Source organism: Muscardinus avellanarius (assembly GCF_963383645.1).
Source record: "Muscardinus avellanarius genome assembly, chromosome: 11".
NCBI lineage: Eukaryota > Metazoa > Chordata > Mammalia > Rodentia > Gliridae > Muscardinus > Muscardinus avellanarius.
This window is the reverse complement of record NC_137797.1, coordinates 48,786,702-48,804,655: the sequence shown is the minus strand read 5'-3', so window position 1 is coordinate 48,804,655 and position 17,954 is coordinate 48,786,702. Positions and strand designations below refer to the sequence as shown.

The 17,954-nt window shown below is 35.0% G+C and overlaps 1 protein-coding gene across 1 annotated transcript in view; it reads left to right on the top strand.

Annotated features, from left to right (window-relative positions):
- The window catches only part of TRHDE (thyrotropin releasing hormone degrading enzyme), a gene marked incomplete at its 5' end in the record, with an annotated part of 424,737 nt that overhangs the window by 296,308 nt on the left and 110,475 nt on the right, over positions 1-17,954 (top strand). The window contains 2 exons of the mRNA XM_080706673.1: positions 15,375-15,440; positions 16,078-16,265. Of these exons, the coding sequence (XP_080562799.1) occupies positions 15,375-15,440; positions 16,078-16,265 (254 nt within the window). The remainder of the gene's footprint in view (positions 1-15,374; positions 15,441-16,077; positions 16,266-17,954) is intronic.

Genomic DNA, 17,954 nt, shown 5'->3' with positions numbered 1-17,954 from the left:
GCTTGACTTACAAACAATACAGATGCATTGAAAACTCCACTTTGATTTCCATCTGTATTTCTGTCTGTGGAAGAGATAGTGCCAGTCAGTATGACACAGAGAAATGGTGGTGTCCATTTGTTATGCTCTATCTGCTTTCCTTTCCCAATAGCTTTCCCATATTCACCTTATTTTTTAATGCCCATGGATTCTCCCTGTGATTATTTTATAGATTTTTCTCCATTTCAGAACAATAACATATTAAAATGTTAAGCCACTTTCTTGATGCCTCATGTTAGTAAGCCAACATTATGATTTCTCTACTTGCTCCAGCTTTTCGTTTTATATCTTCAGTCTGTGTTGCTTACCCATCAGACACGTTCAGTGATTCACTTACTCCACACTTATTTATTAGGCACTTACCACCTATTCATGACATGCCGTACACAGGAGATATGGCCCCTGTTCTCGTGAATCATGTAATTGAATAAGAGAGACAGAATAAATAATAAACAAATTTACTATGTTTTCCTTCAATGTGATAAGTGCTAAAAAGAAAAAACTAGAGCACTGCAGATCAGTATAATGGGTGAGGAGGTTGGAACAACTTTAGGTTGGGTGTTAGGAGAATTGAGAAGAAGGCCGATCAGCTAAGATCTGAAGGATAAGAAAGAGGAGAGGGTGAGAGGAGATTTCAGGTAGAAGAAAGAGCTTAGGCTGAGATAAAAACTGAGCAACTACAAGGAAAAGAAAGATACTGATGTGAACGAGCCCAGTTAGTAAAGATGAAAGCTGAAGGATGAGGACAAATGTTGAGAATAGCAGCCAATTGTGTGATGCCCAAGCCGACTGTGCTAAGAAGTTTAGATTTTATTCTGAGTGCAGCAGAATGCTATGAAACATGAATCTATTTATATTTAAACTATCTCTTTGGCTAGTTGTAATAATATACTGGGATGGAGGTAGTCAGCATACCCAAAGTAAACTGTGAAACAGGTAAGGGGGTGTTTTTATGATCAGATGAGATACTACAGAGGAAAGTCAATTTTGTGCTGATGCATCTAATTAATGCTCCTATTTTATCAGTGGTCTTGTATGCTAGGTAGAACTCCTACAAGCCTGGGGAAATAATTCTTTTCCAGATTTGAAAAGAAGTTTGTTAAGGCTTTCCCTCTCTTATCCTTTTCCCTACCTCTGTCTCCTTTTCCCCTCCAAGCATGTTCCTGCTTCAGATTTAGTTCCTTTAGGACTCTAGAATATTCTGGCCTCTTGGAAGCTAGATTGAAGAAAAGTATGTTGACTCTAGATTTCATTTTCCAATGAGCTTGCTAATTAGAATAACCAAAATTTCTTCGATTCTTTGTGTGACAGATGATTTTTTCTAAGTGCTTTACTTGTTGTATGTCATTTCTGTGCCCACCCTTTTCTAGTACTATATTATCTATATTTTTCAATTGAACAAATTAAGGTTTAGAGAAAATAAATAATTTTCCCAAGATCACATTGACTGGTAAGGATCAGCCTGGATTCTTATCTAGTTCTTCTGAACATACACACTTTTTAAAAAAATAAATTACTTAATTTTTCTCAGCTGGCCACTGGCACTAGGACTGAGAAAGAAAAGAGGTAAGAGAGGGGAACCTTGTATACATACCTAGGAACAGCAGGCATCTTCATTTAGAAGAGGTAGTGCATTTTCCACAGCCAGGATATAATTTATCTCTTTTGTGAGCTGGTAGTGGTCAAAGCCCTTTATCAGGGCATTTGGAAAAGAGCAATTCACAAACTTCAGTTTTACCAATAGATTCATTTTATGTCTCAGTAATATTTCAGGCTAGCAACAAAAGTGAGAGGTGGGGATATTTTAGTACCCCAGAACACCCCTGTAGACTATTACATCCATACTATTTCGCTGACAGGTGTAGGACCTTGTCAGGCTGTTCTGCAATGGGGAACAAATCTAGCAGTGGCAATATTGTAACTCCTGTGATGTGTTTGCATGTTGAGGCATTGGTGGTGTGATCTGTAATTACTGCACAAGAGATATTTGAAAACAAAGTGATGTGAGAATACACTATTGTCTATAATTTAAAATAAACAAGCAAAAGGCCTTTTATATGTTGGCAGGTTGTTTGGGTTTAACATTTTTCTGATTTTCTGCTATATTTAGCAACCCCTTATGAAAGTATACAGATTTTTACAAAATTTACATTCATTACGTAGGGTAATGGATTTTTAAAACATGTAAAATGCCTTTTTGTTCCTAGAGAAACATCTGAATACTCCCCTATCCAAGCAATCCATTTCTGAGGGTAAATTCAGTATAAACACACTTTTAAAAAATCAGAATCAGGATAGCATGCAAACAATGGTAATTTAGTTTTAAATTATTGTTTGTTCTCATTCATTCTCTCTCTCTCTCTCTCTCTCTCTCTCTCTCTCTCTCTCTCTCTCTCCCTCTCCCTCTCTCTCTCTCCCTCTCCCTCTCCCTCTCCCTCTCCCTTTCCCTCCCTTCCTCCCTCTCTTCCTCTCTCCTCCTGTGTCTGGTTGCTTGAAAGTGCTGCACCTTGCAAGCTTTGGTAATGGTTCTGTTCCTGATTATACTGAATTTTCTTCTGGGAAACTTATTATAATTTAATAACAAGGTTTTAAGTAATCATTTATACCTTTTTGTCTTTGACTCTAATAGCACTGTAGTGTAAATATTTCTTCTTTTATTTTTTGCATAAAGCCTTCTTTGCTGCTCAATTTTACTCACCTCAAACAGTCTCCAGGTAGTAATTAGAATAACTATCGTTGTATGTAGTGTAGCTTTTTTTTTGTCTTAGTTGGTTATTTGTGACCATTTTATTCTCCTTGCTTCTGGTTTTCCAGGTCAGGGTTTGTGAACACATATAATGAAGACCATTGCCAGGCTTCAAATCAGTCTTATCCAAATCCTGTATTATTGCAATGATCTGACATGTTGAATTTCCTTTTTGTTGTCATGGATGTATTTAGGGTCACCTTACTCTAGTAATGCATGTACTTATAAATATTTAAGTCCAGAGCTTGGAGTTTCCAGGTTCCATTCCAGAAGCCATGTTTAAGACAAAAGTTTGAGGCCAGGTGTGGTGGCGCACGCTTGTAATCCCTGCGCTTGGGAGGCTGAGACAGGAGGATCGCAAAGATTCAAAGCCAGCCTCAGCTACTTAGTGAGGCTCTCAGCAACTTAGTGAGACCCTGTTTCCAAATAAAATATAAAATAGGTCTGGGAGTTTAGCCCGGAGGTAGAAAGCTTCTGGGTCCCACCTCCAGTACCTCCACCAAAAAAAAAAAGACAAAAGTTTGACATATTTTGAGTTTTATTGTTTTGGTACTCTCTCTGCACCATTGTTATTTTTTTTCCTGTAATTATCTTGACTGTCCCTTTTTTACTTTTGGAAACGCAGGATTTATTTATTTATTTATTTATTTATTTAATTGGCATATTGTAATTATGCATCTTGATGAATTTTGGGCTGTTATTGGCCTGTGCACACATGGCACTCACTGAGCCCTTCTCAGTTCCCACCCCAGTCCCTTTGCCTTCTGTACCTTCCCATGCGTATATATGACACTTTGATTGGCATTGAAAAATTTGTGTATGTGCATAATTTCTACTGAAGTATCTTTTTCAAGTCTGCCCCACCCCTCCTGACTCCCTTCGTTAGTTCCCCTTCCTCACTCCACTAAGGGTTTCCCTCTTCTTCCTGGAGTCCCTCCTCTGTGTCCCTGTTTCTCCCTAGCTTCCAAATATGAGGGGGAACGTCTGACCTTTCACTTTTTGTGATCTCATTTAGCATAATATTCTTCAGTTCCATCCATTCCCCTGCAAACGACATAATTGTGTTCTTCTTTATGGCAGAGTAGAATTCTGTTGTGTGTAGATTCCATAATTTTGTAATCCATTCATCTATTGATGGACACCTAGGCTGGTTTCATAGTTTGAAACAGAATAAAATTCTGTTTTGAATCAGAAACAAATCCACACAGTGAATTTATTTTTGACAAAGGAGCCAAAAGTGCTGGAAAAAAAGATAACTTTCTTAACAAACGATGTTGGCGAAACAGGTTATCCATATGTAGAAAGCTGGAAATAAATCTTACTTTCCTGCACAAGAGTCAACTCAAGATGGACTAAAGACCTAGAAATTAAGCCAGAGATTTTGCAGTTACTTGCAGAGAGCATAGGACCAATGCTTTAACATATCAACACAGGTAAAAATCTTCCTCAGTAAGACCCCAAAGGCACAAGAAATTACAATGAGAAGTATATATGTTTATGTGGGTGTATATTAAATTGAAGTACTTCTGTGTAGCAAAGGAAACTATCAGAACCTCTTTTGGTTCAAATTTAAATATCTCATTCCTTTCATAACTGAGCGCTCTCGTTCTCTCTCTCTCTCTCTCTCTCTCTCTCTCTCTCTCTCTCTCTCTCTCTCTCTCTCTCTCTCTCCCTCCCTCCCTCCCTCCCTCCCTCTCTCCCTCTCTCATAAAGAGAAGAGGTTTATTTATCTCACAGTTTAGAGGTTAAGTCTAAGATTGGATGGCTGATTGGTTTGGCTTCTAGTGAGGGTACTGGGTAGAAATGATGAACAATGCATGTCAAACAAATAGCTGACACCATGAGCCAGAAGAAGAGGAATGGAGAGATGGATTCTCATAGTCTCCTTTAAGAGCACACTCCCAGTGACATAAGGACTTCCCACTAAAACCCACCTCTTCTTTTTGTGGTCCTGGGATTGAATCAAGGGTCATGGGCATTCTACTTCTTTTTCTTTTTCTCTTTTTCTTTTCTTTTCTTTTCTTTTCTTTTCTTTTCTTTTCTTTATTGTGCTGGATATAGAACCCAGAGACATTCTAACTTTGAGCTACACTCCAGCCATATTTTATTTTTCATTTGGAAACAGTATATCACAAAGTTGCTGAAAATCTTGTTAAATTGCCAAGGCTGGCTTCAAACTTGCAAATCACCTGTCTCAGACTCCCAAGTACTGAAATAAGAGATAGTCATGTGCTATATCAAGCTACACACACATACACACACACACACACACACATACACACACATATATGTGTGTATGTACACATATATATGTATATGTGTGTATATAAAGCTACATATGTGTATATGTATATATAGATATAATATATATGGTACATTGCAGTCTCACATCATTATGTAGTTCAGAGTGGTAGAGACACACATGCACATAGCACTTGATGGGCTTCTACCCACTCCCTCTACACTCCATTTCCTTTCCTACACATGATATTGAGCTTGACATTGGTGATTTTATATGAGTACATAACATCAATAGAAGTATTTATTTTATTAATTCTTCATCCATCCAACCCTGAGACCATCTCCATTGCTTCACTGTAGTTTCTGTTCCATTATCTAAAGTACATCTTATATCCTGATTACTCCCTATTTTCTGCTCACTTTTTGTGAATGGCTAATCTCACTATAATATTCTCCAGGTCCCTCCATTTTTCTGCAAAGGACATAAATTTTTTCTTTTTATTTCTGAGTAGAATTGCATTGTGTATATATCTCATAATTTTATAATTCTTTTATTAGTTGATGGATTCCTAGATTGGTTCCATAATTAGGCTCTTATAAATTGTGATCCTATAAGAACGGAGATACAGGAATCATTATAATATTCTGATTTCAATCCCTTTGGAAAAATACTCAGAAATGTTATAGCTGGATCATATAACAATCTATTTTCAATTTTCTGAGGAAAATCCACACTAATCTACATAGCAGCTTTACAAATCTGCATTCTCACCAATAGTATATAAGAGTTTTCATTTCCCCATATTCTCGCCAGCATTTATTATTGTTTGATTCATTGATCAAATTTTCTTTTGTTAAAAAACAATTACTTAATTGATTTCTTTCAGTCAAATACTGCCAACTAGCATTACTTTCACTCATGCATCATTAAAAATAAAGGTTATATCCTTGTTTTCAAATGTTGCTTTATATAACAAAGTTAGAACTTAAAATGCACCCTGATTAATTATGTAAACAGGTAATTTTTTTAAAAAAAGCATAACTAATAATTTGGTTCCTCTCTTCATAAAATGGAAATTTATTTATTTATTTATTTATTTATTTATTTATTTATTTATTTTTGGTGGTACTGCGGTTCCTGGAAACCCTTCTATCTTCAGGCTACACTCCCAGACCTATTTTATATTTTATTTGGAAACAGGGTCTCTTAAGCCAGTGAGGCTGGCTTCGAACCTGTGCGATCCTCCTGTCTCTGCCTCCCAAGCATGAGGATTACGAGTGTGCACCACCACGCCCAGCCATAAAATGGAAATTTAAATATCTATCCTGATAGTCTTGAGCATATTATTATTTTCTAATTGTGGTTAGATAGAATCTCAGTGTTGTTTTGATTTTATCTCACTGATAACTAATGATCTTGAGTATTATTCCATATATATTTGTATATACACATTCATTTGCTTTCTTTTGTAAAGTATCTATGTAGTTCAGTTGCTCATTTCTTCATTTTTTTTAGTGGTAAGTCATTTAAGTTCTTTATATATCTAGATATTATTCCTTTACCAGAGGAGTATCTGGCAAAGATTTACTGCTATTTCTGTGACTGTTCTTCATAACACAATGGAAGCATAGCACATTTACTAAATAGATCTTGGTGTTCTTTGATTTTTCTTTTGTATAAGCTGGAAGAAATACTTTCTATTTTCCTTTCTGAGGATTACCAAGATAATTTACACTTTATTTTATTTGTTCGCATGACTTCTTGATGTTGTATCAGTCAGGATGTTTAACTGCAAGCAAACTCTGGCTGAGATAAACAGAAAGGAATGTATCTGAAGGATATAGGGCAGCCCCTGGAATCAGTGAGAATCTGAAGACTTAATCTTACAAAATGGATAGGATGAGGCTCATAAATCAAGAAACCTAGCCAAGGTCAATTGTATGGTTCAGTATGGCTATTACTATTCTTAATAGTAATGGTGATTATTCCCACCATCACTGGGAATAATCTTTCAACTTCTCTTACATTTTTGAGTTACTAATTCTTAGAATTTACAGTCATAGAATGAGGCATCTACCTGTGCATGGCCAGGGCACATGCCTATGCTTAGCTGCCAGGAAAAGTGAAGAGGGAGTATTTAGTATTTTGTCCCTTCCAATAGTGGGAGGTAGAGTCCTTGTCTTCCTCCCACATTCTATAGTGAGTTATTGCCTCTATATAAAAATGGTGTTTAAATGCTGGAAAGCCAGAAAATGACAAATGCTACCTACAAATCTTTGGAGGTATAATTATTCTTGATAGAAAGAAACAATATTTCAAACTTTTGCTTCAGCCTTCTTGTCACATCGTCAGAAAAATCAATGCTTAAATTTACTTAGCATTTTCCAGACCAGTGTTACAAGTAGAGGGCTAGCTACATCCCAGTGACACGTAGGCCCAAGACTGGTGACCCCCATCTCATCAGAGAAACATGACTGGTTATCTCCCTAGAGCTAATCTCTCCTTCTTCCTTATTAGTTAAATTCTAACCTTTTCTATGTTCTCATCCTTTTATAATACATTTATTGGTGCATTGTAATTATACATCATAAAAAGGTATAGAGTGATAGAAATACCCATGCACACCCACTTGGTGTGTTTTCTTCTGGATCTTATACCACTCCTCCCTTCCTCACGCATACCACTCATATTTGTACTGATAATTAAATATATGAACATTACAGTATTTGAACTGTTGCCTTCATCACAGTTTTTCTTTACACCTCCCTTCTTTAAGTCCTCTCCAGTGCTCCTTTAGAGTCTCTATTCCTTTGTCTGCCGTCTCCACTATACTCAATTTCTCTCTAGCTTCCACACTTGAGAGAAAATATATAATGATTAACTTTCTGAGACTGGCTAATCTCACTTAGCATAATATTCTCCAGTTCCATCCACTTTCCTGAAAATGACATAATTTTGTTTTTTATTGTTGAATAAAATTCCATTTTGTGTATGTACCACAGTTTCACAGTCCATTCATCTGTTGATGGACACCTTTCATAATTTGGCTATTGTGAACTGTGCTGCTATAAACATGGATATGCATGTATCAATCTAATATTCTGACTTTAATTACTTTGAAAATATAAGCAAGGCTAACTGAGTGTTGTATGCATATATGCTTCTACCATCTTGTACCCTCACTGTGAAGTATGACTAGCTGGGCATGGTAGTGCATACTTGTAATCTCAGCATTCAGGAGGCTGAGACAGGAGGATCGAGGTTCTCAGACAGCCTCAAAATAAAGAATAAAAAAATACGGCTGGGGATTTAGCTCAGAGGTAGAATTCCCCAGTACCACACACACACACACACACACACACACACACACACACGCACACACACACACAGATGTATGACTACAATGCATCAATAACAAAAAAAAAAAAAGAAAAAATGCATAGGGCTGGTGTGGATGGGCAATGTGTTTCTTCTATTCCTAGACTTCAGATAAACCTCTGTACTGATCTCTGTAGCAGCTGTACTGATTTGCAATACCAATAACTGTATACAAGGGTTTATATTTTCCCATATCCTTACCAGCACATTTATTATATACTCCAGAGGTCCTCATCTTTCTTGTGTAAAGCCAAATTAATGCTCCCTCAAGTTGCAGCAACAAGTTTTTGCTGTAGCACATGATAAACTTAAACAAATGTACAATGTAGGAAATAAGTTAGTTGTAGGATTTGAGGGGAAGATATCCTGACTTGTAGAAAGAGAGTCTCTACAAAGAAAGATTTTTCCCTCTGTATAAGTCATGTCTAGATGTGATGCTTGGGATTGCTGCTGCCATCTAGCCACAAGCCTGAGGATAAGGCTAAAATAGAGATAAATTTGGGCCCAAAGTAATTTCAGAGGAGAATGGTTACAACTCCATCTACCTACATATAATAAGAAAGAATATTGCTATTTTAAAAAATTACTCTCTTTAAGATTTTTTGCCAATGCAGCTAACACATACAACCAATCTGTACAGTTGTACAGTTTTTCTTGAATGATTCCTCCATGTCCCAAGAAATAAGCTTCTAAGTGGTTAATTCTCTTTTCTATGGCTCATCAAGAGGAGAACAAGTATCCCATAATTATTTCCATGTAAATCTTAAGAGATAATAGTGCTTTACTTCCTAAGCTCAATCTCTTTACTTTTCCCTTTGTCTTTATTAGTCCCATTGGCTTTTCTACATGAAACGTTATGAACCATGTCACTTGTTAGCAAAAGAAGTAAAACAAAAATGGTCTCATATGCGTTAGTTCACAATCTTTTGATGACATCAAATGCAGTTGCATATATCAGTGCAAGTTATATATCTGACAAATATATAGTAAAATAATGAATTATATCCTGTATTGGTACCTAAATATGGAATTTGAGGGAACCATATAGAGCCTGATGGATATAGGAAATCACTGGATATTACATTTGCAGTTATTAACAGATAGGCATTAAAGGAAGACAAATGACATACATTTATGTAGCATCTACTGTGTACTAAATAATGCACAAAGATGCTGATTAAACTATGATAAACATAAGTAACATATTCCTTACTCTCCTGGTGTTCCTTACTCTCAGAGACAGGCATAATAAACAAGCAATTAAAACACAATGTGATAAATGCTCTTATATAGTACAGTGTATGAGAACCTAAGAGAGGTACTTAACTTAGATTTAGGAGGGGATTAGAATGAGCAGGGAAGGATTTCTAGAGGAAATGCATCAAAACTGCACCCTAGAGTTTGAATTAAACATAAGTAGGTACAGGCAAAGACAATATGTAAAGAATTATATGTGCAGAGAACTAGAAAAAAGAGAAAATACACATTAAGCATCTGTAGAAAGTTGAAGTAGCTGAGTTGAGGTAGGAAGCAATAAGCGAGTGGATCATATTGGAGAGGTACAGAGGAACTAGGTCTTGATGGACATTAAGTTACAGTAAGGTGTTTGGATTGTATTGTGGACATATTAGTGATTTATGAGTATTTGATTAAAACTGTCCTCAGTAAGGAGAACTTTCTTGGGCAAGTTTAAAAACATCAAAATAATTTTACATGTTATTCCACATGGGACTGTTTATTGATGACCCTTTGATCTCTTTTACTTGTTTTAATGGTCTCTACATGTGACTGAATGCTTTGTTATAGTTATGTAGTATTATATGATAGGAAAAATGTTTCCTTTTGCACTTATTTATTAATACTATCATTCACTCATGGTCTTTGTTTCTCAGACCTAGTGTTTCAAGTTTCTCTGTAGAAGACTTGAAAGAAATTTTATTGACAGCTTATTTAATTTGGAAAAGTTTTTCCATCCATGAACATGGTTTAGCTTTTGTTTCTTTCACTTTGTTTTATGTTTTGTTGTTTGTTTATGATACAGAGTCTTGGGATCTCACTATGGTGCCCAGGCTGGCCTTAAATTCATGCTTCTCCCACATCCACATCCTGAGTAACTGAGATAACAGTTGTGTATCACATCAACCAACAAACATTATCTCTACGTATTTCAGATCTTCTTATATGCCTTTTCACGTAAATATTGATTTCTCCAAAATCATCTTGTATACATTTTATTGGGTTAATATATTTTATGAATATATTATGAATTATGGATATATTTTATTTATTTATCACTGGTGAAAAATACTATTTTTTTGCTATAAAGATAATCTTTTATTCAAAACTCCTTCTTCTAGTTTTACTCCAAAAAACACAGAAGATATTGTTAGTTCCTATAAATTATTGTATAATCAAAAACACTGTCCCATTCCAATATTAAAGCTCTACTGGTTTAAAACATAAAAGAAAGAGGTGGAGCTGAAGCTGATATTCTTGTAGTCACCTTTATGTAATAAGATAATGAGAAAGTGGTTGCCAAAGAGTTAAAGGAAGTAGAGTCCGTAAAGGAATGTTTAGATCAGAGCTCCTTACTTGGATGTGGTGCAAAAGGAGAATGAGACATCAAGATAACTCTTTGGTTGAAATGGATGAAAAGGCCATTGCTGGAGAAGAGCTGTTAAAAGGAGTTGATATTGGGGCAGGGAGTGAGTTCAGTTTTAAATGTGCTTATAGTTACATATGCTGCATTTCTTGGGTATTGGATTTGGTGGGCAGTTGTGCGTACAGGTTTGGAGTTTAGATGTGGGTAGGGTCTCTGAGTCCAGTGCTCTAATTTATTAAGTGATGATGATACTACCTATCTTATAACATTGTGATGTGCATTGAATGAGATAAAACGTGAAGGTTTTCACATTTTGGTATGATGAAAACAAATATTGTTTTCATGGGTTGTATTTTGTATTATTGTTAACTATTCTTTTCCTTCTGTTCCTGAGTTTTCCAACCTATAGCCTGAGGCGAATAAACAGATTATAACAGAGACTGTCTTACAGAATATTTATGATCAAAAGGCCCTTCTTACATTTCTAACTCTATCTTTCCATATACATGAATTATTTAATTCCCAGAAAAATTACATACAATAGTACTTTTTTTGTGGTACTGGGGGTGGAACCCAGCGGCTTTCTACCTCTGGGCTATACTCCTAGACCTATTTTATACTTAATTTGGATACAGAGTCTCACTAAGTTGTTGAGAGTCTCACTAAGTAGCTGAGGCTGGCTTCAAACCTGTGTGATCCTCCTGTCTCAGCCTCCCAAGCACAGGAATTACAAGTGTGTGCCACCACGCCCTGCTAATAGTACTTTTATTTTTCTTATATGATTGATGCAAAAACAAACACAAAGACTTTATGGAATGTGCCAAAGATGATAAAGCTGTACAATAAATCCAAAGATCATATAGTGATCATCTAGGTAGTAAGTGTTTGACCTTGGAATTGAGCCATGGCAGTAAGATTTCCATTTCTGCATTATCAATCCTGTGTTATGATGCCTCTTTCCATATGGAGATATAAAATATATTCTTTTATTTTGTGTGGTCCTGGGAATGAAACACAGGGGCATTCTCCCTCCAAACTACACCCCCAGCTCTATTTTTTTATTCTCTATTTTGAAACAGGGTCTCATTGAGTTGCAAAGGGCCTCACTAAGTAGATGAGGCATGCTGCGAACCATAATTCTTCTGTCTCAGTCTCCAAATGCCAGGATTACAAACATGTGCAACCACACCAGGTGTTGTGGCAGCGACATGTAATTCCAGTACTTAGGAAGCTGAGACAGGAGGACTACAGACTCAAGGAAAGCCTAAGAAAGTAGTTAGATTCTCATCAACATAGAAAAACCCTATTTCACACCAGGTGTTGTGGCAGCGACATGTAATTCCAGTACTTAGGAAGCTGAGACAGGAGGACCACAGGTTCAAGGAAAGCCTAAGTAAGTAGTTAGATTCTCATCAACATAGAAAAACCCTATTTCAAAAATAAAAAAATAAAAAATAGGGCTTGAGGTATCATTCATAGGAAGAATGCCCCTGGGTTTAATTCCCAGTATCACATCAAAATATAATTTTAACTTTTTAAAAAAGGTTTTATTGGTACCTTGTATTCCTATATCTTAATGGAGTACAAGATGGTTGAGGCATACATGCACACATCACTCATTTAGCCCTTACCCAATTCCCACCCCTTCCCCTCCCCCCTTTCTCCTTCTCATGTTTGGCTTAGTGATTGACTTTGGTATGTTTGTACATGTATGTTGCGTACATTAGGGAATTTCCTTCTTCCCCCTCCCATCCCCTTCAGTTAGGTCACCTTATTTGTTCCTCTATGTTTTAATCAGTCTATGTTATTTATTATGACTTTAAGAATATTCTACTGATTATTTTTAACCATTTTTAATAAGTATATTTCTGAAATACATAGTATAGAAAACCAAAAATTCTTTTAAAATTATTTAAACATTCTTTTTAAACTGCAGTGTCAACTCTACTCCTGATTGACTTTCATACACACAAATGTAAACATAGATTTCTATTTCAGATTCATATGTTCAAACATTTCCATATCAATTGACTTCGGGGATCTCATTTGTCACATACAAATGTTGGAGTTTATTTTTTCCAGGTGGTTATTGTACCAAGACTTCAATAGCTTCAGTCACAGAAATCTTTCTACATAATCCACATCTCAGTATTTGCAGTTGTTCTTAAATAAACATGTCTTTGCCACCATTTTCTCAACACCTAGAAACTGCTCGATACATGTAAAGTGGTCCAAACATTTTGTAAAATAAATGGATGATTATTAAAAACAGATTCACTATACTTTAAGTTTGTAAATTTGCAAGAACCAAGCAAAAATTGCTTAATTTAAGATACAAATGTACTTGTGCAAGTGAAAAGCCAAAGTAAATAAGGAAGCTTTTTAAAAAGAGTCAACACATGTAGAATTTTAATAACATATGAATATTAAGGCTGCTGGGAATCCAAGATGACATGCTGTTTTCCCTGACTACTAAGGCTACAAGTTAGGAGTTGCTTCATATGCCTGGATAATTGATATTTCAGGTGCTCAAAATGAGAATTATTGTTATTATTTTTCTTTTCTGTAGTACTAGGAGTTGAACCCAGGGGTATTCTACCTCTGAGCTACCCCAACCCCATTTTTTATTATTTTGAAGCAGAGTTTCACTAAGTTGCAAAGGGCCTCACTAAGTAGCTGAGGCCAATCAGGAACCCATGGTCCTCCTGTCTGAGCCTCCAAAATACTAGGATTACAAGCATACACCACCATGTAGGCTTCAGAGTAGAAATTTGAACTTTGTTCTAAACTGGGGAATGAACTGCAAACTCAAGCTGATAACCAATATTGGAACTAGGTCCACTCATATAATTGAAGAGTTGGACTTTTATGATCTGTGAGAAGAAAACCTTAATTGTATACTGATTCTATAGTATTCCTTCTCTTTCCCCTTTTATATTTTCCTAGTAGTGCAATCCATAAATGGAACCCACTGTTAATGGTTTTGTATTTAATAATTTTATTATGGTATCATGATATCAAATATAAATTTTTATTATGGTATCATGACATCAATTATAAATTTATAGTTCATAAGTCTTATTGTTCCCAAATTCATTTCAGTGCTAAAAGAGCATAAAGAATAATTTTGAAAGTCAAAACTGTAAAAATCTGTTTAAATCATAGTCCCTACATTTATGTTGAAAAAGCCTCTTGTGGCATGTTCATAGCCAAACTCAGATTCAGATTTGTTAAAAAGGGTTGTACTTTTTCCACTGTCATTCATCACACCTGATGATGATGATGAATTTGTGGTTGCCAAGTTATGATTGGACATTGCTTCTCTAGACAAAGTCAGATTAAGTGGGAGTTGCCATTTGCTGTGCTGTGAGTTGCCAACAAAAGCTGAATCTGTCACAGGTGCTACAATTTGTATTTCAGAAAATTTGCTTCCCTAACTTTAATTATCCACAAAGTACCTCACTCTGTATAGAATACTGAAAGGAGTCAGCATTATTTTTCAGTTAGAGTACTTTCATGCAAATTAGGATTTTTTTTCCCTACTACCAACATGTTGCGGAGAAAATAGAATTTCAAATGGAAGGAGGAGGACTTTGCAATACAATAAAAACACCATTTTCTATTCATTTTCCAGAAAAAAATTTGCCAAGTGTCCATTATAGAATAACACATTGATAATGAAACAAACCACAGTTCTTTGAAAGAAATAATGTGTGAATCAGAAATTGTATAAGTTTAACCACTAATGGTAGAAAATGAGAAATGGGAATTCCTAAGTATTAAATAAACTTAGAAATGATTTATTTTTAAGTATTAATGTTTTCAAACTCATTGAAATAAATATTTATCATTTAAAAATAAAGTTTCCCCTTTGTATGGAGACTAGGGGATTGAAGGCAGACTGTAGAGAAAATATTCTCTTGCCAAAACAATCCCTGTTATTATCAGCACATATCAGCCAGATAATTTTTTCTTAAGAGAAACTATTTCTGTTTTAGCAAGTTAACATAAAAGCCTGATGGAAAGTTTGTCCTATATATTTCACTGTTGAGGCAATTTCTTCAAAATTGACTAAGCTTGACCAGCTCAATTAGAACATCTTTGATCTTGAAAATCCATAGAAGTGATTATAGCTATGAAGATAATTTTTAAGAGATTAATATTGTTGGATAGCTTAATCAGGAAATATGCTATGGTTCAATCTCTTTGGAATGTTTTGAAATAGATACTTCATCTTTTTTCATGTCATTCTTTTTGTATTAATGCAATTTCAACACATGGTAATGGTTAATTGAAGGGTGAAATAAATGGGTTTACTGGTAATTGCTTAACCTTTGAATTGTAATTACAATTTTGTATTCTTACAGGATTATTTAACCATTCATAAGTATGGCAATGCAGCCAGAAATGATCTCTGGAATATATTATCAGAGGTAAAGTAGAGGAAACTCAAATATCAAAATGTCTACCTGAACATTTGAATTGAGTTTATAAGATATTATTAACTTTTATTGACACCAACAGTTTGTCTTAACTTTTTTGTTTCCCTTTTCCTCATATTGCTTTCTTGTTTTATTTTTGATACAATATATTATAAGGGTAATGGGTTTAAATTATTTAAACTTCAAATGGTGGTAATGATACCTTATCTACTTTCAAATATGACAGTATTTGAAATATGTAATTTAATATAGTACCAGAGATTTGTGAAATAACTCTAAAATTTTAAAGACTTTTTTATTATTGTAGACATATTAGGGATATTAAATGATGCTAGAAGTACTTGCTTCAACAATAAAATATATTTTATTTTCTGTTATATAAACTTTAATGTTAATAAACCTTTCATATATACATACATACATACATACATACATACATACATATATACATGTATGAAGCATAACTTAAGGTGGGAAGATTAATTTTACCAGCATATTAAGTTAGCTTCACTGATTTTAGATGTTTTCTTATTTATGAAAATTAAAGGTAAAAATGAGAATAACTTAATGTTAATTATGTTTATGATTTATGTTTGTAAAACTAATTTATGCAATTTTGGTTGTAAAGGCTTTAAAAAGGAATGGGAAATATGTAAACATACAAGAAGTAATGGATCAGTGGACACTCCAGATGGGTTATCCTGTTATCACCATCTTGGGAAATACAACAGCAGAAAATAGAATAATAATTACCCAACAACATTTTATTTATGACATCAGTGCTAAAACAAAAGCACTTGAATCTCAAAATAACAGGTAGGCTACTCTTTTATTACAAGAAAAATGTTTTTATTTGCATATTTCACTTCACATTTTTAATACTTTAAGAAGCATTGATAATTGTTATTTTATTTTTATTTCTCTCTTATTTCAGTTTTCTGAATATTTTAACCCTCAATGTGATATATTTCAGAAGACAGAATTTTAACTTACTGTGTTAATGCAAAAAACAATTAAGATGTGATTTTTTTACTTTCTACCATGATTCTTTCTAGAATCAAATTTAAGAGAGTTAAGGTGTATGCAGTGAAATTAATGGTATTGAGACTTATAATACAAATGAGATCAGAAAACCAACAAAATCTAACTTAAATAGCATCTGAAGACCTAAGTGTTAATGCCACTCTATCAAAAATGTATTCCCTTGCCCTCATTTTTCGTGTTTGAAATCACTAAACTCTCTTTTATTTACTGATGATTCAGTATGTGAGATTTCCAACCTGTCTACATCACATTTTATTTTTTGTGTCTTATTTTAATGCTTTTATTGGTGTAGTATAGTCTCATGCCATAATGTAGTTCATAGTAGTATTGACATATGAGCACACAACACATGGTCAGCTTTCCCCTGGCTCTTCCCCCACTTCCTAGCTCTTTCTATAAGATATTAAGATTGACATTGGTATTTTTACATATGTACAAAATGTCAGTTAAAGTGTTTCATTTATTACTTCTCCCTCTTCTCTTCCTTCCCCAAACCACCTTCCTTGCTCCACTGGAATTTCTCCTCCGCATATGAGAGAAAACATATTATCCTTCATTTTCTGGGACTGGCTAATCTCACTTAATGTAATATTCTTTAGGTCCATCTATTTTCCTTCACAGGATATAATTTTATTCTTTATTGCTGACTAGAATTCCATTGTGTGGATATCTCAAAATTTTGTAATCTATTCACCTGTTGGTGGATACCTGGAATGGTTCCATAATTTGTCTATTATCTTATTTTAAAGGCTCAGCCAAAGAAAGACAACCGAACTATATCAGTTTCATTTCTCCTAAGGTACCCTGGTAAGAAGTTAGGGATGGGAGGCTAGGAAGAGAGAGAGTTTAAAATGAACAAATAAAACAAGATCTTTGAATTTGGTTACTCATGCTGTCTCCATTACCTTGGAAAACTAGGAATCTGACTTTATCAAACAACCAGCTTCCAGGAGATCTGGAACATGCCATTTATTTTGTCATCTGTAAAAGGAATGGCAATCATTCCTAAGTCAGCTAGCTCCAATTCTCGATATACAGAGAAGTGATGGAGGAACTCATTAATATATTCTGTGACTATATTTGGGATCTGAATTAGGAAAGTGTTGTCTTAAGTTTCCTTCTCAATACACATACTGACCTTCAGCTCCCTTCCCTTAGCCATCCCACTGTTTCTTGTGGAAAAACGTATTACCCTGCCACCTTATCACTGCTGTCAGGCTCTGCCTGTCAGTACTTTTCTCATATTCAGCCCATATTCCCCACAGCTGGCAAGTGCTGCCTCTAATCCTTCACCGTCTGGCCCCAGGCTAAACATGCTTAGGCATCAACCCCTCTGGCCTTGCCAGAGAGTACGTAAAAATTACTTGACTGTGGCAAAGTTAGATTCAGGCCAGGGCCTTGAGAACGCTTGGTTTGATACGGCATCCCTGATGCAGAAAAATATAAAGAACACGCAGATGA